The following is a 27503-nucleotide window of genomic DNA, read 5'->3' on the forward strand; positions in this document are numbered from 1 at the left end:
GAAGAATCGGATTAATTGGGCAGAGATCAATCAAGCCAACAGGAAATTCACATCTGAGCCTGAAGCCTTCAGGGCCTTGTGCTATTTACCTTCCTCCACTGTAGTTTGCCCAGCTCTGTCCAAAAACAGCAGGGAGTAGTCATGGTGACCATCTCCATTTCAAATAGTCTCTTGTTTTTATATACAGTCAAAATCCTGTAGAGAAAAATCTGTTCTCAGACTGTCCAATTTTGTATGCTGAAAGTCTATGTGAAATCCAAAGCCATAGCTTCCACATGGGAAATAATTATGTAGTCATCCATCTGCAGGTCCTACACATTCAACCAAGGCAGATCAAAAATACCTTTGAACTACCATGTATAGATTTTTCTTATTCCATAAATAAGACAACTGTTCACATTGTATTAGGAATCATATGTGGTCCTGGAAGCAGTCCCCAGCAGATACTAAATAACACCTTTATGTCCTTCATTTCCTTAAGCAAATTGAGTGATTGTAGAGATGTTTCTATAATATATACTTGCATGTTGTATGTATTATATGCCTATGTGGCATGATCACTGGCTCTGTTCCTGTTCCAGCAAAGCCAACACCCCTTGACCTGAGAAACAATGCTGTCATTGATGAGCTCCCATTCAAGTCACCTGTCACCAAGTCTTGGTCCAGAGTTAAGTAAGTGTCTGTGGAAGCAGGACCTTGGAGTCAAGCATTAAAGCGTGGGAAGGTCTCTGGGGGACAACTAGATTTCGATGCTAATGTTATCAGCAGTGTTAGGTTTTCTGACAACAGTACCAGGCAGCTTAAAAGGAAGACAGATTTTAAGCTCGTGGTTTCAGTCCATGGTCACCTGGCTCTTTTGCTTCTAAACTTGTGGCAAGGCAGAAACTTCATGGTGGGAAGAATGTGGAAGAGGGTGACCCTGCGTAGGTAGGCTTCCTCTTTCTTCCACTCCACTGGAGAGTGCTACCCAAAGTAGGGTGGGTCCTTGCCACCCAGTTGCTGTCCCACATGCCAAGCATCTTTGGGCAGTATCCAGAAGCCTGCTTTACAATCCCCTAGACATCTCTCATTCCAACCAAAATGAAGTATCAACATTCACCATCACTTCAGCTCATCTTAGCTCATGTTGAGAATTGGTTTCCTTATCTATAAGGGGGAACGTTTATGTCCACCATGGCCTAGATCTAAGAACATGAGGGTCAGGGGCACCCCAAGGCTCATGCTGTCTTCTTCCCACAACAGCCACACCTTTAACTCCAGCTCTTCCCAGTACTGCCGCCCCATCTCCACACAGAGCATCACCAGCACGGACTCGGGAGACAGCGAGGAGAACTATGTCCCCATGGTGAGTCCTCTGGCTTTTGCTGGAAGCACTAACAATCCTGAGGCTTCCCCTCCTCCTGGGAACTGCCTGCTTACCCTCTGCTGCAGACCTTCCAGAGTTTGTGTGTCTTGTCATCAACTGGAAGACACAGCCCTAAAGAGCTGGTGGCATGAGGGATGTCCTTAGAGAAGCGGTGTTGGGAGACACATGCACACCTCCCTCTGGTGACAGACCCAAGCAGGGTACAGTTTAAGGTTCCTCTGAGAGATTTTTCACTGAAATAGGCAAAGCTACCCAATACCTGGTTTGCCTGTAATCCCAGTTCCTCTGGAGGAGGCAGCTGTTTTAAGGATTACAGTTTGGGTGAAAGGTGAAAACCTAATTTCAACTAATAATATGAGTGGGGTGGCATGGGGTATTCATAGAGCTACTTGTGCCTACTTAGGAGGAATAGACAGAAGACAAAACCTAAAGGAAGAGCCTACCTTAACAATAACCTAACGCAAAATGGGCTGGCTCATGTGGTAGAGCACTTAGCCAGCAAGAGCAAGGCTAAGCTCAAACCCCACTACTTCCCAAAAGCTAGAACACAGGACTGTCACCTTTCTCGTTAGAATCAGACTGTGAGAAAGCTCTGTGTGGGAGTTCTTTTGTAGAGCAGGACTCGGTCTGAACACAGGACCCCTAGAGACTGAGGCCTCCGCAGCACTAGATGGAGTGTTCCAACATGTTGCTCTTCGTGAGGAGCATTTCAGAGGACGGGGGCAGCTCAAGGAAGCTTGCCTGCCTCCAGTGCCAGAGCCAAGACCCCTTCTCAGAAGCCACAGCTGGGTCTCAGGGAAAGACCCATGCATGGGGCTTGGCCAGAGGCTGGAAATGCAAGGCAGCACAGTGCATGGGATTAACGTGGGTCTGGGAGTCATGATCATTCCTGGACAGCACTGTGCTTCTCAGAGCCACTGCTTTTAGCCAGGTAAGCAGTAACACCTGCCTCTCAAGACTATGGTAAGAACGTGGAGTCATAGTGGCTGGCACAGAGCAGGACACAGAACAGCAGCTCTTCCTCCCAAGAGCTGATTTGCTGCTGCTGGCTGCTCTGTTTCTGACCTATTTTTCTTCTTTGTGATATAGCAAAACCCAGTGTCTGCATCCCCTGTTCCCAGTGGCACCAACAGCCCAGCCCCTAAGAAGAGCACTGGCAGTGTTGATTACCTGGCCCTGGACTTCCAGCCGGGCTCCCCGAGCCCTCACCGCAAGGTGCCTGGGGCGGGTGGGCCTGTGGGGATCCTCCTTTCTCTGAGCGTAGTTTTCCTTGGGCCATAGCTCAGCCCATCAGAAATAGATGCATCAGAAACGGGCAAATGTGTGCGCAGCAGCAGTTTGTCTACTTGAGCTTACAAAGAGTGTACATGCCCAAAACATGGAGATCTGGCCTATCCTAGTCTCCTGTGAATTCATTATCTAGATGGGGCATAAACGCTTTCTAGGTACTTTCAGCCTTCCCTGGAGAGCCAGCCTGTCTAGACTATAGGGTGTGAGGTTCTGCCCCAATATAGCTCCCCTCTGGGGTGTATCTGAGGGGGAACACCTAGAGCTCATCCCCACATCTAAAGCCTGGTGTTCTGTTGGGAAGAGTGGCCAGAGGGAGGCAACCGGGAGAGCATGATCTGTCCAGGCTAAGGAAGATCCTCAGAGCTGGAACTCAGGGCTGTCTCCTCTAGGCTGAGGGTTTGGAACTCACTTGGAAGCCCACACTTAGGAAAGATGGCAGGCCCTTGAGGCTGGTCAGGGGCCATTGTTGGCCTGCTGGCATAGACCTCATTTTCTTCCTTATCCCACTCACTCACTTTGTCTCCTCAGCCCTCCACGTCATCTGTCACTTCAGATGAGAAGGTAGACTATGTCCAAGTGGATAAAGAGAAGACCCAGGCACTGCAGAACACCATGCAGGAGTGGACAGATGTGCGGCAGTCCTCAGAGCCTTCCAAGGGCGCCAAGCTGTGATGAGGGGCCAAGAAGCAACTGGAAGCTGGCTCCTCCCCCCACTTCCGCTCCCACCCCTCTCCTACCCCCCTCCACCCCACCAACCTCAGCCTTCAAGCATTTGACATCAGGGACCCCGACCCTTGGAGGCGAGGGCCTGATGGAGGCATGTAGGGCAGACCCACAGTGACTTCTATCAATCCTGGCAGTGCCTCCACCCACCTTAGTTAGGAGCTGTTGCCAAAAAGCCTCCTCCTGTTCTCAGGGCCTGCCTGTCTACTGCCTGGAGCCTTGGCGGGAAGGAGCAGGGCTCTGAGCCAGACTCCACACACCTCACATTTGGTCACAACCCTCCACCCTTTCCCTTCCCTCAGGGCTGTCTCTCCAGTCCCAGAGGACAATCCAGGGAACCAAGGACCCCATCAAAGTGGACATGGACTTTTGGCTGTATGGTTATAGGCAGGGCAGGTCACCAGAAGATGAAGTAGATAAGAGTGAAGGTCAGAGGTAGTGTTGAGGGACCAAGGAATTTGATCTCAGATGCACAAGGACAGTGGATACCTGCAAGGTTCCCCTGCTTTCAGGCCAAGGCTATGGCGGGGCCACTGCGGTGGAATGAATGGGCAGCAGAAGGATGAAGGACAGGACTGATAAGCTATAAAGAATGAGGTACCAGGCGTGGCGTGACAAGGGTGCTACACAATCAGGGCCCCAGAACTGGTGCTATCGGACCGCTCTGGGACAGTAGCAGGGTGAGTGGGTTGGGAAAATGGGAGAAGTAGCAGGGAGGGAGGGGTGTTAGAGGCGACGCAGGAGCTGGGGGACATGGATAGGATGCGCAGGGCCGTGCAGCAAGTAAAGTTTCTGGGAGGTGTAAGACACAGAGGTGACCTAAGACAGGGACACAGGGCCCACGGAACAAGTGAGGGCATGGTAAAGAGCCTGAGGCAGTCAGGACACAGGGCTGCTGGAGGAAACAAAGTGAAAGAGTGACCTGAGGACGGACACACACAGACACACAGACACACACACACACACACACACACGACGGACACACACACACACACACACACACGACGGACACACACACACGACGGACACACACACACACACACACACACACACACACACACACACACACACACACACACACACACACACACACACACACACACACACACACACACACACACACACACACACACACACACCCAGCACTGAGGATGGCTGGAAAACAGCACCCTTCCCAGAGACATAGGGGGTATGGCTGATAGACACGACAGGTCTCAAAACTGGAGCATAACTGGCCTCTGTCAGCGCCAGTGTTTTCTCAGCTCCTCGCACCTCAGTGCTCCCAAGAAGGTCAGTGCTAGACTTAGACTTGGCTACATGGATGGAAGAAGCCTCTTTCCTCTTCCCCCGAGCTTCAGAGTTCATGAGATGGGCGAAGGGGAGGAGGAGGGGTGCTCCTGAGTTATGACGGGGAATATGATGTTGTTGTCGTTCAAAGTTCTGGACCAAATTATCAAGTTTCAGAGGCAGTGGGGCAGACCAGAGATTCCATTTTTTTTCTTTGCTCCTAGGAGCACACGCATGGCCCTCTGGGAAGCTCCATCCTCAGTATCTTTCCTCAACTAGCCCTTTAGCAGTAGTTCAGTGCAAATCAAGAGCCATTTTGTTGTGTTGGTTTGGGTTTGGTTTTTTTTTTCCCTATCGCTAAGCTCTAGGTTTGGACCCCAAGTCCACGAGGTTAATCTCACACTTTGTCCCTGGAGGTCAGAAAGAAAAGGATAAAATGCTGATGGAGTGTTGAGGTGGGGAGGCCGAGGCGAGTGAGGAGGAGGAGACAGGGAAGGCAATCTAGGAAGAGGAGCTTGAACTAAGCCTTAGAGAAGCAGAGTGCAAGTTTCACAGAACAGGCAGCCAGGGGCTGCGTCCCCATCAGAAGGAAGGAGACACTGGACAAACCCTGGCATGGGCTCACTCAAGTGTCTGACTTCCTATGGGTGAAAGGCTAACTGTGGCTGCACTGGGCAGGTTTTTGCAGGTTGCTGGTTTACTCTGTGTGTACCATGTTGTGTGTGTGCCATGTGGAAAGTTCAAGGTCTGAGGGGAGGTCTCCATCTTACAATCAGTCCCTACCACTTCGCAAAGCATAGGGTGGAAGCAGGCGTGAAGGTGGAAAGATGGACAGGAGCCCATGGCAGAGCTCACAAGCCCCAAACTACCAACCATGTATCACGTGCCCACCAAAAGAAGTGTCAACTCAGTTTAAGAAGCACACCCTTTGGCCTATCCACATGGCTCAAAGTCCTCTCCTGGTAGCCTGACAAGGACTGAGGCCCCAGAATGGACATACACTCTCACCTAGCATAGCTCACAGCTCATCCTTCCTGGGTTCACCTAAGAGCCTTCACCTCTACAGGGTGAGAAAAGTTGGCGACTCCCTGGGATCCAGGATGGGTAGACTGAGGCTCCTGCCCCCCCCCCCAGCTGCTTTAAGGGGAACTCCCTGCTCTGTAATTTCTCTTACGGGGTCCAGCAGCCCCCAGCATTGTCTGCCCTTCCCTAGCTTGATTTTGGTGACTTCTACACTTGCCCTGTTCTTAACAGAAGCACCCACCACTCTGAAGTTACTGGAGCTGGGGATCAATTCCAGCCTGGCCAGGGGCCCTTTACCTGCGCAAACTGTGTTCTAGCTACCCTGCCTTCCCCTCTTCTCCCTTCCCCGCCTCCGACGGAACTCCATAGGAGTGCAAGACTAGAGAGAATTAGCGCTGCCTTCCTGTCTACCCGGGCCTTCCGCTGTAGACTGTGGGGAAATGAAGCTGACTTCATGGGGCCATCTTTCTGGGACTTGTCCAATTCTTTGGGGTCTGGGACCAGAGGCCTCCCTGCAGCCAGGGGCCTGACAGAAGATTTTGTGCTGTCATGTGGTAACTGGTGGTGTGTGTTTTGTGTAATTTGTTGATTATTGTGTTTTCAAAGTTAGAATTCACAGAACTGTGGCTGTTGGGAAGAGAAAAAATGGGCTAGGCGCAACCTAGTCTTAGGTTGTCTTAATACCATTTAAAAATTGACATTTAATTTTTCAAATCACTGTTGGTGCCTAATCACTTAAGTTATTAATTTATTCTGTTTTCAAAAACTTTGTAACCCGTATTTATCTTGTGAGTAGTCGGGGTGGGACGGGAAATGTGTTGGAGTGGGTCATGTTTTTGCCGTGGTGACACATGGTACAGGCCTGGAGCTTGCAGGTCCCTTTTTACTGTGGTGTTAGAACAGGACAACAAAAATAAAGTCCTTTAGAAATGCAACCTAAAGGGCTACTGGAGTCTCTGAGAGGGCTGGGGCAGCTATGCATAAACACCTTTCTCAGAGGAAATCATTTCCCAAATGACCCCTGGAGTGCTGATGGGCCAGTCTGCTCCATTCATTCTCACAGGAACGAATTGAGCTATTGCACCCAACTAGCATCTGCCAGTTCAGGGCATGTGGAAGCTGGTGTGGGAGGGGGAGTTTCCCTGGCTCTAAGCACTGTGTCCTGTCTGACAGCTCGACAGCTCGAGTCTGTGATACCGCAAGCCAAGATTCAGCAACCCTCGTAACCCCTTGTCCCATGACTGCCACCATCTCTGTCCCTGCTTTCCCACTTCTTACCTGAAAGGAGGTGGATGGACAGGCTCAGTGGAAAGGGGACCCTGTGCTAAGGGCAGGTCCCGGGCCCTGCACATGGCCACTTGTGGGTCCCATTCTAGCTCCAAGAACTGGCTGAGGAGAATTGTGCGTGGAGTCTGGGATGGCAGGGCTGCTGTGTGAAGGTCAGAAAAGGTCCTGACCTGGGGCTGGGAAGGTGGCTCAGTGGTAGAGTGCTTGCCTTGCAAGCATGAGGCCCTGGGTTCGATTCCTCAGCACCACATATAGCAAAAAGAAAAAAGCCGGAAGTGGCCCTGTGGCTCAAGTGGTAGAGCGCTAGCCTTGAGCTGAAGAGCTGAGGGACAGCGCCCAGGCCCAGAGTTCAGGCCCCACAACTGGACCCAAAAAAACAAAAGAAAAGGTCCTGATCTCCCCTCACTCTGTGCCCAATTCTCAGAGGAGGGACAGGGGTGGGGCAGATATTCCTGGCCAGCCTAGCGTTCTTTGGCTCTGGAGTGCCTCAGCTGTGGGGTTCCATGCTTACCTCAGGGCTCATGTCATATCCCATGGGAGATCTCCCAGCGCCTCATCCTGTTGTCCCCCCCAGTCCGCTCCCTGGTCCTCCTCATCCAGCACCACATGCTCACCTGCACACTGCTCTCGAAAGCCCCCAGAGGCAGGCACACAGCCTCACCTGACCAGCCAGGAGCCCAGGTCACCCTCAGACTGCCAGAACCCAGGAAGAAAACCAAGCACACAGCCCCTGAGATGGGAAGAATGATGCATCCTTCACAGGCTGCAGAGAACCTAGTTTTATTCCTGTTTGAGAACACAAGTCTCTTTCCACTGAGAAAGGGCTATAGCAATGTCAGGGTGCAATGAAGTCATCTGTGCAATCTGGTCCATCCCGCCCCTCCCCAGAACAGCCAAGAGAGCCAGTTTCCTGAGCACAGATGATGCTTCCCAACAGACGGGCAGCTCTGCAGTAAACTAAGAACTCTCAACCTTAACCAAAGGGGATGCAATTGGTGTCATCTGAGGCACTGAGGCAGGTGAGGGGGTGGAGGTGAGGGACTCTGCTTGGTACAGGGAAGGGGCAGGTGAGAACCTTCATGCCTGATCCGATGCCACAATGCTTCCCACCTATGGCACCCACATACCTTGCCTCTGAACCCCCTCAGAGAAACAAAGGCAGGCAGAGGTGACACCTTGGAGTCACCTTCTTGGTGCAAGGGCTCGGGCCCACTGTGCTTTTTCTCCTATGGAGCAGGAACTATGGGAAGGGAGCTGGAGCGAAGTACGAGGACACTGAGCAGAAGAAGCTCAGCCCAGGTTCTTGAGCCAGCATAGCTCATTTCTCCAGGACTGGGCCTGTGCGGGGAAGGTGGGGAGGCAAAACACAGAACATGTCTATCCAAGAAGCTTCAAGTTAGGTCACTTGGGTGTAAAACCTTAATGAGACTGAGCCCAGTACCAGACCCTGAGGACCACCCTAAGGTCCACATCTGGGTTTCCGTGTGCCCTTCAGGCTGAGGACCAAAGTCCCAGATGCTTTTCCATCTTCTCATTCTCACGCTACTCCACCCTAGGCCTCTCCATAGCCCACCCAGGCCCTATCTTCAAGAGAGGCTCTGCCTGGGCCCAAGCCCCTACCTGGACCTTCCTCTCTCCCAGACAGTCTGACCTGGCTCCCAGAAGGAAGAGGTAATTTTTGTCCCCTAAAGTTGACTGTGGTGTTCCCATGGGTGGAATCAGGATAGGAGAGGGTTTGTATTAGAAGACCAGTCTGTGGAAGTCACCACCATTGCCACCTGCAGGACTGCAGCCTCCCGGGGAGCCTTCATCCTCATCCTTGTCTTCATCATAGCCCCTCCCCCAGTGTGGAGAGGCAGGGAGGGCAGAGATGTATGCCGCCCTGCTCCGGGCCTCCTTCTCTTGCTCCTGGAAGCAGACAGGGTGGAGAGAAAGTTTAGAATCCACACCCCTAAAGCCAAAGCCCTCCCCTAGTGCCATCCAGCTCTTCCAGGAGCCCAGGGCCAGGGCTCAGAGAAGGCACAGTGTGTTCCTGAGGCACCCCACCTCCATGGCCACATGACAAGACAGATCCATTCTTCCACCCCAGGTCTAGTCTTCAAACGCTCCTCTCAGTGACAATTCAGTCATTCCTATTTGCCTGTGACTGGCTGTCAAGGGCTTGATAATGAAAGCAAATGGTTTAGGGACCTTGAGGGGACTCGACTCGTCACCCACCCCACGGCCCTCTCCAGGCACAAGGAGCAGCCTCTGCCTGTGAGCAAGCTATTCCTCCTGCTGAAACGAGATCAGCTTCAAAGAGACTTCCTGCCTCACCTGCACAACCCAAAAGAAAATCCAAAACCGGCCTGGGAACCCAACCGTTCTCTGTCCTACACCAAACACAAGGGCAAGTCTACAGGCAAGTCTGGCTGCTCCAGTTGGCCACAGCTGAAACCCACCACCCACAAAAACTCTGCTGTGCCCATGGCTAAACACTTTAGTGCCACTCCTGACCAACAGAGGCGGCAGAGGCGGTGGGGCAAGCAGGTCACTGGGTAAGGCGGCCCTGACAGGTGTCCCCACAGGCATTCCTAACCACGGACTCCACAACTTGCTCTATTAGAGCCCAGCCTGCCCCTGCAGCATGCTTGCAACTGTACAGCATGTTCCAAGTCCTGAACAACGACAGGATGAATGGACTTAAAAAATGTAAGATAGCCAGTGGCTCACACCTGTAATCCTATAATCCTAGCTACTCAGGAGGAGGCTGATATTTGAGGACCAAAGTTCAAAGCCAGCCTAGGCAGAAAAGTCCGTAAGACACTTATCTCCAATTAAGCACCAAAAAAGCTAGAAGTGGAGCTGTGGCTCAAGTGGTAGAGCACTAGCCTTGAGCAAAAAAAGCTCAGGAAGAGTGCCCAGGCCCTGAGTTCAAGCCCCAGGACCAGCACAAAAAAATCAAAATAAATGGAAGAGGCTCAGAAGAGAACTGATGTACGCGTTGGGATGTGCTGGGGACGACCCCCTCCCCAGAAGTGCAATCAGAGACGGCAGCCCTGCTCACCTGCAGGTAGAGGATATTGTCTTTGGAAATTGCTTCCATCAGGTCCTTGTGGAGGGTGGGCTCTGCTCGGACTCGGGGAGACCCCGACTCGGCTTCACACCCCTCCCCAGGCCGCTGGCGGTAGAAGAGCACATAGGCCGTGTCCTTGGGAAAGAAGGAGGTGACATTGCTGACAGACTCGAAGGAGGAGAAGGACACCCGGGTGTCATTGAACAGGTACCACTGGTTCTCAGGCTCTGGCCTGTTGGTGGCCCCCAGAGCGGGGGCGGGGCGCGCAGCACCCTCTCGGGCATAGCAGTAGTAGTGCCCGCTCTCTGAGGACACTCCTGAGTGTACCACCACACTACAGAGGTCGTAGGCCTGGCCCCGTCCTCCAGACAGGGGCAACCGCAGCAGGAGGGGAATGCTGACATCGTCCAGGATCTTGCGGCGCCGCATGGTGCGCAGGTCAAAGGAGAAGCGCAGCAGGGTGAGGATGAGGTAGCGAGGGCCCTGGCTCAGCTCAACCACCTTCTCGGCGTCCTGCAGGGAGGCACAAGGCTCGCAGTAGTAGCGGTTCTCTGCCGTCAGCCTCTCAGGGGACAGGAAGTAGTTGACCAGATCCAGGACCGAGCGAGAACCTTCGGGGCCACACACCTGCTCCCTGGTGGAGGTGGCGGCATCCTGGAGAGCCCCTGGCCCCAGGCCGCTCTCTTCCTTCTTGTCATTCACCTCCTTCTCCTCCTCTTCCTTCTCTCTTTTCTCTTTCCCCTCTTCTTCCTTTTCCTGAGTCTCTTCCTCCTCTTCTTCCTTTCTCACTTCCACTTCCTCCTTCTCTGCTTTCTCCTTCCCTGCCTCCTCCCTCTCCACCTTCTTCTCCTGCAGGCTCTGCCCTGTTGCGATGGAGCCCAGGCCTTCCATGTCCAAAACCGCAGGGGGCGCAGCCCCGGTGATGCACTGTTTCCTCTGCCTCTGAGGCCCCACCCTGCCGGCAGCCTGAGCCGGTGGCAGTTCCTGGGCACTGCCATCCTCAGCGGCAGGGAGCATCACAGAGCCCAGCCGCCTGCGCCTGCAGCGCTCAGGGGGAGGGAAGGCCAGGGAGAGGTCCGTGAAGGCCTCCTCACGGGAAGAGACATTGAGGCAGTGGAGACAGCATATCCGAGTCACAATCTTGCCTCCAAACATTTTCTCCACAGAGGTTGAGCTGGGGCTAGGGGGTTCCTCGGGTGGGGAGGGCAAGCTGGACTGCTTCAGCTTTTGGCAAATTCTTGTCCCAGTTTTCTCCTCTTCATGCAGCCTGGAGCAAGCAGGGAACACGGGGTTTTATGTATATACAGCAGGCCTGCTTCCAGTGCACCCACCTTCTGCCTACTTTGTTCAGTAGCCAACATCTAGACATGTGCAGGAGTCCGCACAGGGAAGACACATCCATGCACAAGTCCACAGAGTTAGCACACATGCTACAGACCACCCTTCATGCATACATGACATAAAGACTGGTTTGTGGCCCAGGCCAAGGATTCGCACAAGCAAGCACAGCACACAAGTGTACACACGTACATACGTGTGTAGGGCCAGGGCCTCAGCCTCTCTTACCGATCTAGCAGATACTTCAGATACTCCGAACAGTCCTGCTGGGTTCCGGGGCTGAACCAGGGCGTCCAGGATGCAGACAGGAAGTTCTCAGGGGAGATAGCAGGCCTCTAAAACAAGGCAGGTAAAAGGCAGGGTCAGGAGCCACCTCCACCAGCTCTTGCCAGGCCTTTGGATCTACCGAGGGCTGCACTCCCAAACACCTCAGCTTCCTCACCAAGTCCCCCTTCCACGGCACGACCCATGTCCCTGCAGCCCCCGGTCAGGGCATGGGCACTGAGGTCCTGGCGGTAATGCTGCTCTCCCCTCACACACTTCAGAAAACTTTTCAGAAAACTCTGCCCACTGGCTGCCTTCCTGTCTGCCTACAGCACTGCTGCCCTCTGTTGCCACAGGCCCCAGGGCAGTGTGCCGCTCTCTCCCCAGCACGCTCCTACTCGCCCAGGTTCCCTTGCCACCTTCTCTGCCCCCTTTGTCTTCACAGGCCTTTTATCACACGCATCCTCGGGCCCACGTGGGGCTCTGCCAAATCCCCGGCCACGATGGTAGAGACAGTATTTCACCCCTGCACTCAACAACCCTCAGGTGCCTGGTGGCATGTGTGCTCAGCAGCAGCTTGGACAAGTAGAGGGGCCCCAAGGTGATAGGCTTCACTGCCAAGGAGAGGTGCGGGCAACAGGCCCTGGCGGGGGACACTGGGAGCCATCTACCCTGTCGGAGGGGCACTGAACAGGCCCAGGCGTTTTGGCTGTAAACCTGTGTCAGCCAGAAGCTCACTCCAGAGCAAGAGCTTCTAGCCAGAGGCAGGCAGGTCCCAGAGACCGTGGCATCACTGCCTGGTGGCACAGCCTTCCCCTCCTCCGCCCCCATACCTGGCTGTGCTCCAGGAAGGCGAAGAGCCACTGCAGCTTGGTCATCAAGGGCTGAGAATTGTTCTCAGTCAGCCGAAGTACACAGTGTCGAAAGCTTTGAAATAAAACAGTGCACCCAGGGTCAGCAGGGCCCTCAGAAGCCTCTCCATCAGACACCACCCACTACTCCAGGGTCAGGGGGACAGAAGACAGTGAACTATTGGCCTGTACTGACCCAAGTCAGGAACACAGCAATGGCCTTGCTATGCCAATAAAAGGAACAACAAAGTGGCTCCAACGGTCCAGCTATGATAGCCCAGGACTACAGAACCCCAATATTCAAGTGATCTAAGAGTGGGACTCTGACACACCACGAGTCAGTGTAGACATCATTGCACTCACTTGCATCCTGCTCATTGCTTCTTTGGGGAATGCCCCCCACCACCACCACCACCACACCAAGACTATCCAGACTTCGGCCTTCACCCACTCATGCTGTCCCTGCCCCAGAACTACCCCCAGCTCCCCACTGCCCTCACACGAGGCAGACAGGGTTAACATGAGCAACACTGCAGGGGCAGAAAGGTCTGATCCTACAAGGACAGCGGAACCTTTGGGATAGCTGCTCTCTGGAGCCGCAGCTGAGCTCTTGTTCTCACAAACTGCTCTGGACTGGCCAGTCCTGAATTTCTCCACACAGCCACCACTCAAAGTAGGGCCCACATAGTTGGTCTTGGGCCAGGAAGTACAGAACATACATAAACATCTAGAACTTATGGACGTGTTAATGTTCACTGTAAGCACAAAATTACATGATCATTTTTCTGGACACTCATTTTGCTGTATTTTACATACGTATTGGTCCACATATATTGAAAATAGAAAAATAGTGAGACACTGGTAGCGCATGCCAGTCATCCTAGCTACCTAGGAGACTGAGATCTGAAGATCAAGGTTCAAAGCCAGCCCACACAGCAAAGTCCATGAGACCTTAATCTCCAATTAAGCAGCAAAAAAGCCAGAAGTGGAGTGGTAGCTGAAGTGGTAGAGTGTCAACCTTAAGTGAAAAAGCGAGCAAGACCACAAGGTCCTGAGTTCAAGCCCTAGTACTGGCACACGTTCATGCATGCACATGTGCACACACGTGCGCATGCATTCGCACACACACACACACAAATCAAAAACCAAATGAAGCTAGAACTTCCCTAGGAAGGAGGAAGGAGGAGCTGCAGCAAAACTTCCCCAACTAAAATGGACAAGAGAAAAACCCAGCTTCAGCTGATTAAGCCACAGCTGCTCTTTTCCAGAAACCAAAGCTGAAACTATGAGTGATTTTTGTTTTTGCAGCAGCCTTGGTGCTTGAACTCAGGGCCTGAGCGCTGTCCCTGAGTCATGTTCAAAGCTAGTGTTCAACCACCTCAGCCACAGCTTCACTGCTAGCTTTTTTGGTGGTTAATTGAAGCTAAAAGTCTCATGGAATTCCCTGCCCAAGTTGGCTATGAACTTCAATCCTCAGATCTCAGACACCTGAGTAGCTAGGATTACAAGTGTGAGCCATCTGAGCCCGGCTACTAGGAGTGTTCTATAGCAAGTTATGAAGTCTATCCATAGCCATAGAGAATAATGACTCTGTTTCATTAAGACAGAAGCCAAAGCAGGCATGATAGGGCAAAACTAACATCCCCGAACTCAGGAGGCTGAGTGAGGCAGGAGGAGTGAGAACTTAAGGTCAGCCTGGCCTACACAAAGAAACCCATTTCCCAAAAAACAAAACAACAACAACAAAAACAGGCAGCACCTACTCGGAAGCCATGAACAAGGCCTGCAGGATGCTGTTCACGTAGCACGTGTTGCCCAGGTTGATTAAACCAATCTTGCCTGTGTCTGACTTGGCCATGAGCCGGGGGTAGAAGCCAGCCAGATCACTCTTCTGTGAGGTCCAGGCATCCTGCCCCAACAGCTGCTTGATGCGGTCCTCATTGGGAACGTGGAGGTCCTGAGGAGGGAACAAGGAGGTAGGGCAATGGGTACCATAGTCAGCTCAAAAAGTATCCCCTTCCTCGGGAAGCCTTCCTAGACGCACAGCCCACTTAGAACTATTCCAGGGACTCCGTTTGACATGTGGGCTCTCTACCTCACTTTTCAGGTCACTAATGTCTGAGGTGGCGTACCCCCCATCTTAGAGAGGATTCAGACAGAATTGTCCTGGGTCACGTGAGCATAAGTGAAGAGTTGGTGCATGTTCTCAGCAGAGCCCAGGGTACCAGATTCTAAGCACTGACAAAACCTGCCACCAGCCAAATCCAGCACGGTGTCCATTCTGTGTGAACTGTCATGCTCCCTGGCGACCCAGCCCTGCTCAGCAAGCACGCCTCTGAGTCACCCTTGACATCTCTCTGCTCAGCTTCCTCAGCTGACTGCACCTCAGTTTGGCATTCTGTACTTGCACGGAGTTTGTACACAGTGGTGCTCCCACTTCACTGCCTCCTTTTAGGTGTGCAGAACCAGATCTCAGGAGAAGCAGTCAGAATTCAGAATCCAGTCTGGCCCTGGAGGTCAGGGTGGCTGGAGGACTGAGGGTCTGAGGATGGGGTTTGTTAGTCCCGAGCTCAGGATCAGCACACCTTCCGAGGCACTTGGCATCTTGTATCACACAAGACAACAACTTCTGACCATTACCAGGCTCTAGTTTTCATAAGGAGGTATGTATAGAAAACTGCCCAAGCACAATGTGTGCTACTTACTAGGTTTGGGCCACACTCCTGACAGCTCCTCCATCCTTACTCCATTTCTGCCTGCCGATCACACCTGCCTAGGTGTGCCCAGGAGCCAGAGCCTCCCTGCAGCTTAACATCCAAACCCTCTCTCCCCAGTGCACACCCTCATGCTAACACAGGTCTTACTCAGGCTGTGCTTCAACACTTTCACAAACTCATTTCACAGACCAGATTCGTCAGTTGCCTCTCTCCAGTGATTCAAAATAATTCAAGATGACAGACAGGAGGAAACATGGGCTCAATACCTTTTTTTTTCTCTTGCTTTTATGTCCTATCTAGCCCCTCCTACACACAATATTTGGGACAAAAGACAGATAGACCCACAGAGAGAGAGAGAGAGGACATTCCTCATAGGAGATGCAAAAATATCCATGTTAGGGGAAAAAAAAATCAAAATACCATCCTTCCTGAAGAAGTAACTCTGTACTCTAGGAAAGTAAGACAAGCTTTCAGATAACTTTCAAACTCCTAATGCTACTGGAAACATCCATGATGGCCTAAGCAAACAACTACAGCTCCCCAAGTGACTGTCATAACTTTGTATATCCCGGTGAGCATTTTCCAAAATTTACCTACAAGTATATAAGGATATGGGTACACTATACATGTGAAAGAATTTCCTGTCACTTGCCGCCTTGTCTATCAAACTGGCTTGTACCAAGGATTATGATTTCAAAGTCCCGGGGCAAATGTGACACGTATTTCTGGTGCCACATTTCTAATATATAAATGATGCCTACATAAAGGCAAATGCTTATACTTCTGCAGCATGTATCCAAGGCTTTGAGGTAAAATGGACTGTAGAGAAATTCTCTGGTAAGCCGTTCCTCTGCCATCAGGTGTACCCTGATAGGAATAGTTGAAAAGCGCAGATTTAACTAGACTAAGAAATGTGACACGGCCCAGTTTCCAATCACTAAGCTCGCATTACCAGCATACCGGACCTCACCTTCCCACCCGGGTATCTTTGCCTCTGACTCATTTGCAGCCTCCTCCTGCTGGGAGTCCCTAACAGTCAGACCCTACCATGCCTACTGGGATTTCTAAGAAGCTTCTCCAGTGGGCTCCTATGCTATCTCGACCTTCCTTAGTCACTTCCTGTGACTCAACTTCGTCCCCTGGACCAGCATATAAAGGTTTCCCTCACATTCCATGCAGAACTACTCTCCTTCCTCCATTCTTGCCCACTTTACAGTATGTTCCCACAGCTGCCACTGATGACAATCTACTCATCTACCTCATCGCTGGGCACAGAAGACAGAATAGCAGCTCACAACCTAGCAGGAAAACAGTCCCAATGATACCAACATACTGGACAGTGTCTCCTCTGCTCACACACTACCAGGGAGCTCAAACTCGGCTGTGGACCCCTCCTGCTGTGCCTTTGTAAACACTTGTCATATTTGAAAAACAGAAAATCCAACACATTGCCAGAGGTTTGGCTTATTGGGTATATGTTCAGTCATGGTAGACTGAATTTTGCAATATTCACATTATAAAACTGTCTTCAATATGTTATCTTGTGTGTGACAGTACTGGGGCTTCAACTCAGGGCCTGGGTGCTATCTCAGCTTTTCTGGTCAAGGCTGGCACTCTACTGCTTGAGCCACAGCTACATTTCTGGTTTTTCTGGTTAAAGATAAGAAAGACTCATGGGCATTCCTTCCCAGACTGGTTTCAAACATGGATCCTCAGATCTCAGCCTCCTGAGTAGCTAATATTACAGACATGAGCCATCAGGACCCAGTAATCTAAGTATCGTTATGGCGGCTTGATTTGTGTCTTCAGGGCAATCCATGGATATCCGAAACTTATGGATACTTTTCATGCACAGGCTGCCCTTCCAACCCAAAAAGTGATAGGAATTTAAACCCCCAAGTACACCTGACAGCAAGATGCTGGTTACCATTTCTCTTTCCCCGATCCAGAGCCAAAACAAAGCGGGACAGTTTCCATCATGTCTATTTTGGACCACATGCATTATTTCTCCCAGCTTACTTTGCGGTGAAGCCTTCTTTGGCTTTGGTGCTCCAGTGGCTTCCTATGGCTGCTCTGCAGGGAACAAGCCCTAAGCCTCCAGCCCTGCTCCTGCCAGCTCAAGCACTGGGGACTGAAGATGGCCATCTTGTCTGTCCCTCACCCCAAACCCAAGGCAAAAAGAACACTTTTCACAAAGCTCATCCTGGAATTGTTTTCCTTTTCTGCCCCTGGGGATCCTCCTGACTTTCTTAAAGGCTCTGCTGAGACCTTTGTTGTTCCTTCACAAGCATTCCCAGAAGTTTCCTAGGGGAGTGCTTGGCGAGTCTGGCTGGCTGCCATGCTGCAGAAGTGAAAATCAGATCTTCCCCTGCACAGGTGTGGGGAAGGCCAACGCCCAGCCTCCCACACCTTGATCCAGGGACCAAACAATCACTAAGCCTCAGTTCATGTACGAAAGTGAGGTGGCATCTGCTTTTATGTTTCTTGTGGACCTTAAAAGATAAAACGTGCCGTCAGCTGCACTGGACACTGATGAAAATGAACTAAGCAATTCAAGCGCAGCGATGGGAGGGAGGGAATGAGAGAGAACGAGGGAACAGCTTGCACTAAGAGCAAAAGGAAAGAAATGTACATAGCATCCAATCTGGAAGAAATAGTTTGTACTGTCAAAGCTTATAGAATTCACAAACTTTATAGACCATGATAATGACAATTTGACTTGTGAAGGCTAAAAATGTGCTTGTGACTGTAACTCAGTATCACTGTCCCACAATACTGTGAAATTTGTGAAATTTATATAATCACTTAATGTCAATAAAAAAAATATTTTGAAAAAAGATAAAGCATGGACAAGGGCTATCAAAAAAAGTCCTGCTATCTGTAGGTGTTTGTGGTTGTCAGAGCCTAGCAATCTATCGACACACTCAAAGCTCCTTCTTGTAGCCTCCTCCTAACTGAGGGCCTTTCCCTCCTCAGCACTTTACTGACTTGGGGACAACCCCCACAAACAATTTTATAAGCTGGTTAAATCAGATTTTGTTTTCCTTTTTTTTTTTTTGGTTTTGTTTTTTACTATCCTGGGACTGTACCCAGTGCTTCATAGATGCTAGGCAAAAGTTCTACCACATGAATCACATCCCAGCCTTTTTTTTCCCCTTTGGCAATAGAGTCTTGGTAACTTTGCCTGGATTGACATTGATCTTACGATCTTGCCTCCACCTCCCTAATAGTTGGGATTACAAGTATGCGCTATTGTATAGAGATCAGACTTCCTTTTGTATGCAGGTCTGTGATACACACCCCACTAGGCAGCAAGTTCCCAGATGGAGATAGCTGTGTTTTCTTCATGTCTGTGTCCCCGGTCCCTAGCCCCCACTTGGCACAGAGACGAGCATCAGCAGTCCTATGAACAAGCATAAGTCATCTGTCCTCTCTGGCCACAGCTTGGTGGGGACAGGCACACACAGTGATAATGTGCTAAGAGTATGTAACAGGGAGAGCTTTGGGTGCCCTGAGAGGATAGACTGAGAGTTATCAAGGAAGGCTTCTTGCGGGGGCAGCACTGGAGCAGAGAATGAGGACACGCAGGTGCTGGGCAGTTGAACGGTGAGAAGGATGAGCATGCACGAAGGCTCAAGGCAGTCATGACAGAGTGTGGCCACTCCAGGGCTGGGCAGCTCAGCGCGCCTGAGGCACAAATGTCACTGGGGAGGTGATAAGGAGGGAATCAGGGGAGCAAATATTGGGAAGCTGCCACCAGCCTTAAAGAAGGCCCTTAACTGGCACCTGTGCTGCAGCAGTGTGAGGGACAAGCAGGGGACAGTCACTCACCTTGATGGCCTCCATGACAGGCTCATACAGGTCTGGGAAGCCAGGGAATCGGAACACCATGCAGTGGACCAGCTCCGCCAGCTGCTCCAAGCAGCTGGTCCCCGAGTTCGAGTCCTCCTTGACCAGAGAGGTCACCATAGGGGGGATGTGAGGGAGGAGCTGCAAGAGCAGGGGTGGGAGCAGAAACATGGGATGAGGTCATGGCTGGAAGCACTGGAGGGTTCTGAGACCCCAAGGTCTGCACACTGACCATTACCTGGGCACCCCCTCCCCGCTCCCGCCTGGGCCCAAATGGGCTGAGCCCTGTGCAACATGATTTCCTTGGCAAGACATAGCACCTAAGACTCCCTGCCTCGGTTTCTTCATTTGCAAAGCAGGAACATTAACACCTCCTCACAGCTGCAAGGCCTCAGTGTAGCTATTCAGCCTCAACCAGCTGACCATATCCAAAAGCCACAAGGTCTGAATGACCACAGCTACTCTGTCCATCAGAGGCAATGGAGGGGGCTGGGAAGGTGGCTCAGTGGTAGAGCGCTTGCCTTGCATGCATAAGGCCCTGGGTTCGATTCCTCAGCACCACATAAGCAGAAAAAGCCAGAAGTGGCGCTGTGGCTCAAGTGGTAGAGTGCTAGCCTTGAGCTGAAGAGCTGAGGGACAGCGCCCAGACCCAGAGTTCAGGCTCCATGACTAACAAAAACAAAAACAAAAAAACAGAGGCAATGGAAGATGAGCACGGCATCTAGAGACAAACACCATCACTCTCCTATCACACATTTCCAGGTCAAGCACAGCATCCTCTCCATGGCCTAAACAGTAGCTGCAGCCCTCCTGTTATAGAAGAGGCTGAAGTTACAAAGGTTGTGTAAATTTTAATTTTCTGGCCATGCTCAAGATCAGGCAAGCACACTAGGACCAAGCCATACCTCCTACCCAGAAAGGTCATGTGATGTGCCAGGGTTTCATCTGGGGAGGCAGGGAGGTTAGAAGAGGATGGTGCCCGAACCAGATCCACTTGTGTCTAATGCACGTTTCTTCCCCTGTCCTATGGAGTTTCAATTTTCAAACCCCATGAGGTGCATATCATAATGTCACAACAGGCAGCCAGGACAAAGGAACAAGGAGAAGGATGGTAGCATCAAGCCCCTGACTTGTGGCAGCTTCAGACAAATTATCACATCATCTAATCTCTTCCTACCATCCTAGAGTGCAACCCCTTCTACTTCATACAAGGTCCCCATATTGAGCAAGTAAACCCCAATCCCTGGCTCTGGGTTTTTCTTAAACAAGCTAGGAAATATGAGGTTTCACTGCCCTGATCAGGAACTGTCTGAATCACGGGCCTCACATACAGATCCCAGGGGAAGCAGGCAGGCAAAGTGAGAGGTCCCAGAGACAGTATAAAGGCCTGAGCTACAGGCTAAGCTGCTGGAGGGAATGGGGTATAAAGGGGTTGGGGCTTTAAGTTCACACTAATGTGGCTTGACCTTTCTCCCTTCCCCACTTCCACACACCAGCTATAATCCCAGAATGAGTGACTTGATCCTCCCAGTGCAGTTTCTTCATCTCACAGAGAAAGAGTCCAAGAGTGAGAAGAACAAATATGCATCCTGTCCGTAGCCCTGGGCCTGGCACAGGGCCGACCCTGAGGAACACTAGCTGTTATCAGTCTATGCTTTGACGTTACTGTGTGTTCCAGGAGGGCCACACGACTTGTTAGGCCTCAGTTTCACATCTGTACAATAGAGTCTCAGTCCTCTTCTTGTACTGACATCCAGAATTCAAGCCCTAACCCTGACCGAAGCAGAGACGCTGGCTTCCAGGGCCAGAGAGGCACTTACCAGATGGAAGGCTTCATGTGAATGCTGGAAAGTCAGAAGCATATACTTGAGAACAGATAAGGCGGCTCCCCGGACGATGGGGTACAGCAGCTTGGAGAAGACCTAAAAAATAGTCGCTGGTCAGGAATCCCCCCAACTCGCCCCAACACCTGGGCCACTCACAGCTGAATACAGCTTCAGTAGACACCCTGAGGGAGTCAGACACAGCAGAGCTGAAACAGCAGCCCTATGTGAAAGCAAGAACAAGAAAGTGCTCACAGAGCCAAGTAGACCAAAATGGGCAGCAAGACAGCTGATGGATGGATGGGTGGATGGATGGATGAATGGACCAATAGGGTTAACAGAATGAAGGTGGGTAGCCTAAAGCCTAGAAAGAGGCAATGAATTTGCCTAGATCACACAGCAGAGCTTGGCAGGGAGTGTGGGGGTAGGGGGAGTTCTCTACCTCCCAGCCCTGCATTCCCCTAGCAAGAGACTAGCAGGAAAGGCTACCAGCTCGGGCTGGGACAGGGGCCACCAACCTTTTCAATTTTGGCGAGTGAAACCTCGATCAAGATGCTGAACTTCTTAACAGCGGCCAGGCCCTTCAGCAGGGCAATGATCCACTTGTCAATGTTCTTCCCCAGGGGCCAGGACACCCAGTCGATCATCCTGGTGAGGGGAGTGACAGTGACACAGGGCCGAGGGCAGCCCAAGGACCAGCCACAAAGACGTGCATCCCCAAACTGCCTCACACGTTTGCACAGGGCAGTCCCTGGGTCCATGGAATGAAGACATTTCTGGAAAATGTAAATGAGCCCAAAACCTGGCAGAGGAGAGAAGCCAGAAGGCACCCAGGCACTCACACTGGCTTCTAGCTGTCTCTGCCCAGAAGACAGCATTGCCCTAGGTCTGAAGAGCTTGGGATACCCTATGACCTAGAGCAAGCCACTTCCCCTTCCTGAGGATAGCTCCTTCCCAGGGTTGTCATATTGACTGAAAGAAGGTAGGATAGTTGGGTGCCAGTGGTTTAACCCAGAGGCAAACAACTAAAGGATGGTGGTTCAAAGCCAGCCTGGATAGATAAATCATGAGACTGAGTCTCAAATTAACCAGCAAAATGCTGGTTAAACGTATGGTTCAAGTGGTAGAGTGCCATCCATGAGCAATATAGTTGATTGAGTCCCCAAGTTCAAGGGTTTGTTGTTTTTTGTTGTTTTTTTTTTTAATGCCAGCCTTGGAGCTTGAACTCAGGGCCTGGGCTCTGTTCCCGAGCCTCTCTGTGATCAAGGCTAGTGCTCTACCACTTGAGCCACAGTGCCACTTCTGACTTTTTAGGAGTAGTCTTTTGGATATAAGAGTCTCACAGATGTTCTGGCCCAGGCTGGCTTTGAACCATGATCCTCAGATCTCAGCCTGCTGACTAGCTAGGATTATAGGCATGAGCCACCAATGCCAGGCTAACTTCAAGTATTTCTTTTTAAAATTTTTTTTAAATGGCAGCAATAACCAGCCTATGCAGTGACTGCTCTGCTTCATGTGAATTAACTCATTGTTCAAGAAAACATAACCATTGGCATCATCTGTATGTTCATTACTACAAAGAGGGAAAACAAGAGTAATGATCATTGCAGTAGCAATGGCTCCCATGGCCTGTTCTAGGCACGTTATATGGTTCACCTCAATCTAACTGAATCCTCCTATATAGTGGGCTCAATGATACCACTTTAGAGCTGAGGAAAGTCAAACACAAAGGTTTAATAATCCCAGAGGTGGGGCTGGGAAGGTGGCTCAATGGTAGAGTGCTTGCCTTGCATGCATGAGGCTCTGGGTTCGATTCCTCAGCACCATATAAGCAGAAAAAGCTGGAAGTGGTGCTGTGGCTCAAGTGGTAGAGTGCTAGCCTTGAGCTGAAGAGCTGAGGGACAGCGCCCAGGCCCAGAGTTCAGGCCCCACGACCAACAAAAAAAAAATCCCAGAGGTGAGAAGTGGAGGCAGGATTTGCCCTCAGGCACAGTATGTGCATTTCCGAAGAGCCCCTAAGACGGTTGATCTGCACGTAGGGATGGCAGCAATGGCAGGAGGCATGGGTGAGGACTGTGCAGGCCAAGGACTGAAGGGAGGATAGGTGGCATACTCTGGGGTCACAAGACAGGCGGGTTGGTTAGAACACAGGTGTGACAACATTTACATGAGGGAGGCAGGATGTACATGGGCTCTGTGAGCTGAAAAGCACCCAGGTCTCGTTTAAAGTATTTTCCAAACTCAGACAGCACATTATAAAGACTTTCATTTTTTCTTACCACCACCCACCTCCATTTTTACAGACGGAGAAACTGAGGCTGCAAATTCACTGGCATTTCCTGGGTCATGTAGCTGGTACTTTACCTGATGGCCTCATTAGGGCAGGGCTCTGTGTCTCACATCCTACTCAGGCCAAATGCAGATCAGGAATTGAAAACACATGCTATCACCAGTCAGCAAGTAAAAAGGGCCTGGCCCCGAACCTAAATCTCATCTAGCCATCTGAAAGGAACACTCCTAAGAGGAGGAGGGAGTTGGCCCCTCCCACCACCTGGCCCTCAGCACCCACCTGCTGATGGCAGTCAGCATCTGGGAGTCTGTCACACTGTCATCATTGCTGAGGTTCCGGACAACACCATCCATGAGCTCCAATGGGAGATGCTGGACCACACTGGCCAGGGCGCTGGACGGTGGCTCCTCCTCTGAAACAGGGACTTACACTGAGTTCTCTGTGCCCTCATGCTACACAGAGCTAGGCTGGGCCCCTGCAAAGGAGGGTCACCTCATCTTTCCCTGCAGCATTACATATGAACTCACTCAACAACCCTTCAGTGGCACTTCTATGGACCCAGTCCTGGGCACAACCTCTAAGTGCTGGACCTGAAATTTCTTTAGGAGAGATGACACTGCAGCTGATTGGAAAAGTAGGAGGGGTGGGTGAACTTGGAGGAAGGGGCACGCCGGGTGCGATTGATCACACAGAGGCAGAGGCCAGCAAGTACACTTGCTATAAAACTTTGTTGTTCAATTGTAAGGACCCAAAACCTTATATACACAGCCTTTGAACTTCTTCCTGTCAAACACATTCCCTACCTTTCTGACCTATGCTCAGGAACGGCCCAGATCTCAGCTTAGTCATTCACACTTAGAATCCGAATCCAACACAGTCAACAGAGGCTCAAAAGTCTACAATGAGCCAAGCACTTGTGGCTCATGCCTATAATCCTAGCCACTTAGGAGGCTCAGATCCAAGGATGGTGGTTCAAAGCCAGATTGGGCAGAAAAGGCCATGAGATTCTTATCTCCAACTAGCCAACAAAAAAAAAAAGCCAAACGTAGAGCTGTGGCTCAAGTGAGAGAGAGATAGCCTTGAGCAAAAAAGGTCAGAGAAAGTTCTCTGACCCTGAGTTCAAGCCCCAGGACCAGCACACACACAAAATAAGTCTACAGTTAACACCTGCAAGCTCCTTAAAGGCTTGAATTCTGCTACTCAACTTGAGAGGGTCATGTAGCTGATTCGTCCCCACATCTAGCCCAGGGCCACATACAGAGCAAGGGCTTAATAGACAAATCAGTAAGTTTGAGGACCAAGCCTCTGACCTAAATCTAACCCAGCATCTCCTGCCAAAGGAGCTCTCAAAAGGAGGGGTCCACGCTGGGCGCCAGTGGCTCACGCCTATAATCCCACCTACTCTGGAGGCTGAGATCTGAGGATCACGGTTCAAAGCCAGCCCCGGCAGAAAAGTCCATGAGACTCTTATCTCCAATAAACCACTAGAAAACCGGAAGTGGCGCTGTAGCTCAAGTGGTAGAGCGCTTGCCTTGAGCTAAAGAGCGCAGGGACAGTGCCCAAGCCCAGAGTTCAAGTCCCAGGACCGACCAAAAATAAAATAAAGGAGGGGTCCAGGGTAACTCTTAGAGCCCAACTTCTTCTTGGGTGGTGGTGTGCACCTGTAATCCCAACTACTTGGAATATAAGCAGAATTGAGAGTTCTGAGGCCAACCGGGGCAAAGTCATCATAGACCCTAACTCAAAAACCAAAATACAAATATGGCTGTAAGTGTGGTTCAAGTCTCAGTGAGTAAAGATGCCCTGGGCTCAAGCCCCAGCATGGGAAGAGGACAACCAAAGAAATACACACAACCTGGCCACTTCACCCACTATGTTGTGGGCTTGCTCAGACCCTTAGTCCTTCCTCCCACACCAGGCACTGCACACCTGCAGCTGCAGCCCTGACCACGGGCCAGGACTCACAGCAGGCTATAGCTCTGCTAAAAACAAAGATGTGCGGTAGCATCCTCCCCCTCTTCCCCCCCCCCCCACACCTGTGCGTTCACCCTTCACCCAGGGGCCCCTGGAGATACCTGCGGACCAGACAGGGCCTTGGCAAGCCCTGCTCCCGGCTACACGCACCTGTGCAGGAGATGACAGCAAACAGCTCCTTGAGGCAGGGCAGGATGGCGGCGGGCTGGGCGCGCCACAGCTGCGCCAGGAGCCCGCTCACCTGCTGGGCCTGCTCCAGGAACTCCACGGCGCCCTCCTCGCCCTCGGCGGGGCAGCGGAAACGGCCGAGGCAGCGCACCAGCTGCTGGCAGAAGAGCAGGCGGTGCGGGCCGTCGGGCACACAGCGCGGGTGCCGCGCGAGCAGCCGGGCGACCTGCGCGCAGGCGGCGGGCCCCGCGCGCTCGCACACGGCGCGCAGCACCTCGCGCCGCAGCAGCGCGAACACCTCCTCGGCCGCGGGCCCCTCGGGCAGCAGCTGCAGCCCCAGCTGCACGCAGGCCAGCGCGCGCGCGCCCGGGGGCCCCGCGCCCCCCTGCAGCAGGCGCAGCACGCGACGCGCGCTGAAGAACTCGGCGAAGACGTCGGGGTGGTGGCGCCCGGCCACGTGCAGCAGCTGGCAGCCCACGCGGCGCGGCAACTCGTCGGCGCCTCCCACGTAGAGGCGCGCGCCCAGGGCCAGCAGCGCCAGGCACTGCTCCCGCTCCAGCGGCTGCCGGGCCGCCTCCAGCACGCGCCGCACCAGCCCCTGCTTCACACTTGCCGGGTACGACGAAGTCACCACCGCCTCCAGGATCTTGTCCATGACGGCTGGCCGCTGCGGGAGGGGAGGGACAGAAGGCGGGAGGTCACACCCTGCCCTGCAGCTCTGGGGATCCAGAGACCGGGGAGCCCGTGGCCAATTCCTGGGGAGTAGAATCACCTGGGGGCTAGCCCTTGGGTGGAGCACCTGGACCTTTCCGGGTCTTGGTTTGGTCTTTTGTGAAATGGGGTAAGGAAACCTACCTGGCTGGAAGTGCACATCTGGCCATGTTAAAAACAAAACCAGCTGGGATGTAGGTCAGTGGACAAAGCACTTGCCTAGCAGTTCCAATGTCCTGAGTTTGATCCCCAGTACCAAAGCACGCGCACACACACACACACACACACGGCCACCAGGAAGAGAGGGGTAACAGGCCAGCAGAAGGGGCTTCCCACCATCCTTCACACTTTATTCTGCTCCCTCCTCCCAAATAACTTATTCCTTTGTAAGACTCTACTTTTCCAAGGGTGGCATGTTTGCCTGACCTATCTTATCTCTAAGCCCCAATGACCACACTCACACTAGGCAAACATCTTTTCCAAAACACCTGCTCTAGGTGAGCCAGTCAGGGCCTGTGGGCATAAATTCATCCACTGGTGATTCCTATAACCCACCTGTATGTAGCCTGTTCCTCCATGACAGCTGCCACTACTTAGAGCTGGGGAAAGATGGGTCCTCTAACTGCCACAGAGGCGGAACAGCTCTGTGTTCAACCCCTCCCCACACGGGCACGATTCCACAGCCCTGTACACCCAGTACTCCAGCCTCACCCCACACAGTCTGCGCTCAGCTTTTCCTCGCCACTACCTTTGTGCATGCTCCTCCCTCCCGTTCTGGCTTGACTAACACTTCACACCCCAGCTGAACCTCACTTCTTCAAGGAAGCCTGCCCTGACCTCCCTGGCTCCTAGTTAAAACCCCAAACAGCCTGTCCCTCTCCTTCAGAACACTTGCAACTACATGACTATGGTCAACCTGCTGCATAATACTGTGTCTGGTCAAGTTTTGCTCATCAAAGTGAGCACAGAACCTAGCACAGACGAGACATTTGTGAATGAGAAGTGCAGACAGAGTGAGTGACTCAACCTCACTCCTCTGAGAGGTAAGAGCCTCTCACCTAGGCTATTTTCTAGAAAGCTTTGGCTCCGACTGCCCCACTCTGATTCTCACTCTAGTTCTTAGGGGTACAGCTTGCTCTCTTCATACCCAATGCTCAGCAACTAGAAGGCAGGGCCATCATTAGGCTTCTCTGGTCATCTTTTTCTAAGCAGGACTAGATAGAAGACTCAGCATGCAATATTTAACCAAATGCACCAGCTCAATGAAAACTGCTGGAGCCTCCTACCTACAACTTACTGCAGTAAAGTCTGGCCAGAAAAGTTCTGTATTTATAGCCCTAGACCTTTGGGGGGCCCAGCTATGTGCCAGACCCTGTGAAGATGCTCCTATCTGTCTTAGTTCTTTGCTATGAACAAAGGTTATACACATGGGCCACTTTGCTTTATCTCTCACCAGGTTGTGAACTCCTGGGGGCAGGGTCATATCC

The 27503-nt window shown here is 51.9% G+C and overlaps 2 protein-coding genes across 3 annotated transcripts in view; one reads left to right on the forward strand and one right to left on the reverse strand.

Moving 5' to 3' along the window:
• Positions 1-4364, forward strand: part of Gab2 (GRB2 associated binding protein 2) — a 191046-nt gene extending 186682 nt beyond the window's left edge. The window contains exons 7-10 of one of the 2 annotated variants that reach the window (XM_042690220.1): positions 582-672; positions 1243-1345; positions 2456-2581; positions 3185-4364. In XM_042690220.1, coding sequence (XP_042546154.1) covers positions 582-672; positions 1243-1345; positions 2456-2581; positions 3185-3328 — 464 coding nt within the window. In that variant the 3' untranslated portion in view covers positions 3329-4364. Of the gene's footprint in view, positions 1-581; positions 673-1236; positions 1346-2455; positions 2582-3184 lie in introns of both variants that reach the window. The other variant, XM_042690210.1, reaches the window with a different exon arrangement.
• A 4256-nt stretch (positions 4365-8620) lies between these two features.
• Usp35 (ubiquitin specific peptidase 35) lies at positions 8621-25968 on the reverse strand. Its single transcript, XM_042688809.1, has 10 exons — positions 25288-25968; positions 23443-23575; positions 21392-21521; positions 20871-20972; positions 19033-19191; positions 14248-14441; positions 12467-12560; positions 11598-11704; positions 10023-11298; positions 8621-8884 (listed from the first exon to the last, which is right to left on the reverse strand). The coding sequence occupies exons 1-10, from the start codon at positions 25958-25960 to the stop codon at positions 8717-8719; spliced, it is 3036 nt and encodes a 1011-aa protein (XP_042544743.1). The 5' UTR covers positions 25961-25968; the 3' UTR covers positions 8621-8716.
• Positions 25969-27503: the final 1535 nt, after the last annotated feature.

This window comes from Dipodomys spectabilis, unplaced genomic scaffold (assembly GCF_019054845.1).
Source record: "Dipodomys spectabilis isolate Male_0828 unplaced genomic scaffold, ASM1905484v1 ptg000003l, whole genome shotgun sequence".
Lineage (NCBI taxonomy): Eukaryota > Metazoa > Chordata > Mammalia > Rodentia > Heteromyidae > Dipodomys > Dipodomys spectabilis.